Genomic DNA, 2,500 nt, shown 5'->3' with positions numbered 1-2,500 from the left:
TCCGTCATGACATTTCCGGTCGCATGACTAACCGGATGTAGTTGTACTTTGACCGGAAGCTAACACAAGTTCATGCAGCCAGTTCGTGAGAGTACCTGCGCGCGTGCGTGACAGCCGCCGTGCTCCCACCGGACACGTCACCGGACACGTCACCGGACACGTCACCGGGAGATTCCTCCGGAGCCGTGACGTGAAGCCAGCCGGACAGAGAGCCGACAAGCCGCGTCTCCACAGCGGGAACGACGCCGCCATCTTCCTACCTGTTGGCATCGAGCTGGCCCCGCCCACTCTGGCCTCCTCTGCTCTCCCATTGGCGGCCGCGCACCAATGAGAACGCGCGTTTTAAAGCGAAGTCCCGCCTCAGTGCGTGAGCTCGGCCAATCGACGTCAACACAAAGAAGAGACGACTGAAGCGTTGTAGTGCTCTGCAGGAGACAGCTGTAGTCACTCTGAGCTTCAACACAATATATATATATATATATATATATATATATATATATATATATATATATATATATATATATATATTATAGCAAAGCTGGAATAAAGTGTTATTAATATGGTTATTATAACAATACATTACTGTTATTATCAACAACCCACAGAGCAGAAGCATTGAAGGAGGATTTATTATTAAGAGCAGATCAGACTTCAGCTGTAGTTTGTTGGTTTGGACAGCAGGTGGTGCTGCTGCATCAACAGTGAGCCTCACACACACACACACACACACACACACACACACACACACACACACACACACACACACTCTCTATAACAGACCTGGGCATTGTACGGCCCGCGGGATGATTCTGACCGGCCCGCGAAAGATTACATAGTAATTACAAAATAAAACAATCTTTCTAGATATCTTATGGGTAGACTAAAACCGCATTGCTTTTATTTGAAGCCCATTTATTCTCACTGTGCACGTGACATGCGTGTGATTGAGAACCTGTCTACCGTCCTTGTCGCCCCTGAAAAATGCGAAAACGTCGGCTCATGCCAAAAAGAGGAAAGTGGATGCCGAAAGACGAACTTTCAAACAAATATGGACTACAAATGTTTTTCCGCCCAGAATAATGAGCCATTCTCGGAGGGCGAGTTCGTGAAAGAGTGATGGTGGAGTCTGCAGCACTGCTATGCCCAGAGAACAAAGAAGCGCTTGAAAACGTGCCGCCGCACGCTGACGAGAAGGGGGAGGACATGGCGGACAACCTTGAGTTTCAGCTGCAGAGTAAAGTGGGAAGCTTCCACTTTTTTCTCCGGGGGATGACGCGCGACAAGCTCACGGAGGAGCTGGCAGCAATGCGGCCAATACAAGGAACCACAAGGGGAGGGATCTGTTCACCGAGGCAAACGCAAGCATGGACAAACTGGGACTCGACTAGAACACACTGGCAGGTGTCGCTACGGATGGATGTCCGAGTTTGACTGGGAAAAATGGTTCAAAGAGGTTGAGCATGAAGTGCAGCTGGTCTCCTCTCCCGTTACCTGCAGTGCTGGTAGTGCACCCACTGATGTCCAGCTAGAACTCATTGACCTGCAGGCCCATTCACGACTGAAAGAGCACTTCAAGTCAGCATCACTGCTAGAGTTCTACTCTGCTCTCAAGGAGGACAGCTCTCCAAACGTGAGGAGACATGCTCAAAAGATGTGGTTCTCTTTGGATCCACCTGCGTATGTGAGCAGACATGCTCAGTCATGAAGTTTACCAGATCCAGGTACAGATCCTCTCTCTGATCGCATCTCCACCTCAGACATTCCACCTGACTTTGATGGACTTGTTAAAGCTGAACAGAGACTGGATTTCTCACACTGAATGGAAAAAAAGAACTGAAGAACACTAAAATGTGGAAACATAACAAGTGAAATGGGACACTTGACCTTTGTCTTTTCTTGTTTGCACAGTTCTGAAAACGTTTTAATGTTTAATATAGGCATGTAAAGTCAAAAAGGCTACAACACTGGGACACTTTTCTTTACACAGTTCAGTGACATGTCGTGTTCACTTGGCTACAAAGAGGATGTGATGTCTTTAGAAAGCTAAGAAAATCCTTGTTTCAATAGTATATGTACTCAAAATGCCCTTTGTTATTAATGTGACTGAAAATGAGTCAAATGTTTCACATTTTGTTTATCATTGAGGAAATTCTATTTGAATAAATGATATTTTCGCCTTTTAATTGCCAAATAATAACATACACTCTTACCCGCAGTCAAAACAATGCCATGTACTGCTTTTTATATAGAAATAAAACGTATACTACGCATAATTGAGTTCGGCATTTTGGCCCGGCCCTCCAAAATATTTTCAGTTGCTCATTTGGCCCTCTGGGAAAAATAATTGCCCACCCCTGCTCTGTAAGCAGAGTGAAGGTACACAGAACTAACGACTTCCACTCTTATTAGGGACTAATTACTTGTTCCTACATTAATGAAACAGCTATAGTTATGATCAGGTTCATATTTAATAACTAAACATGTGATCAGCTGATAAATA

At 45.2% G+C, this 2,500-nt stretch overlaps 1 protein-coding gene across 1 annotated transcript in view; it reads left to right on the top strand.

The window, feature by feature from the left end:
* Positions 1-1,116: 1,116 nt before the first annotated feature.
* Positions 1,117-2,500, top strand: part of LOC306750676 (uncharacterized protein) — a gene marked incomplete at its 5' end in the record, with an annotated part of 30,042 nt that continues 28,658 nt past the window's right edge. Inside the window, 2 exons of the mRNA XM_079234143.1 lie at positions 1,117-1,352; positions 1,498-1,677. Of these exons, the coding sequence (XP_079090269.1) occupies positions 1,117-1,352; positions 1,498-1,677 (416 nt within the window). The remainder of the gene's footprint in view (positions 1,353-1,497; positions 1,678-2,500) is intronic.

The sequence above is a fragment of the Taurulus bubalis genome (assembly GCF_910589615.1).
Source record: "Taurulus bubalis genome assembly, chromosome: 18".
NCBI classification, from domain to species: domain Eukaryota; kingdom Metazoa; phylum Chordata; class Actinopteri; order Perciformes; family Cottidae; genus Taurulus; species Taurulus bubalis.
Note: the sequence above shows the minus strand (reverse complement) of the source record. Positions and strands in the feature narration are given on the sequence as shown.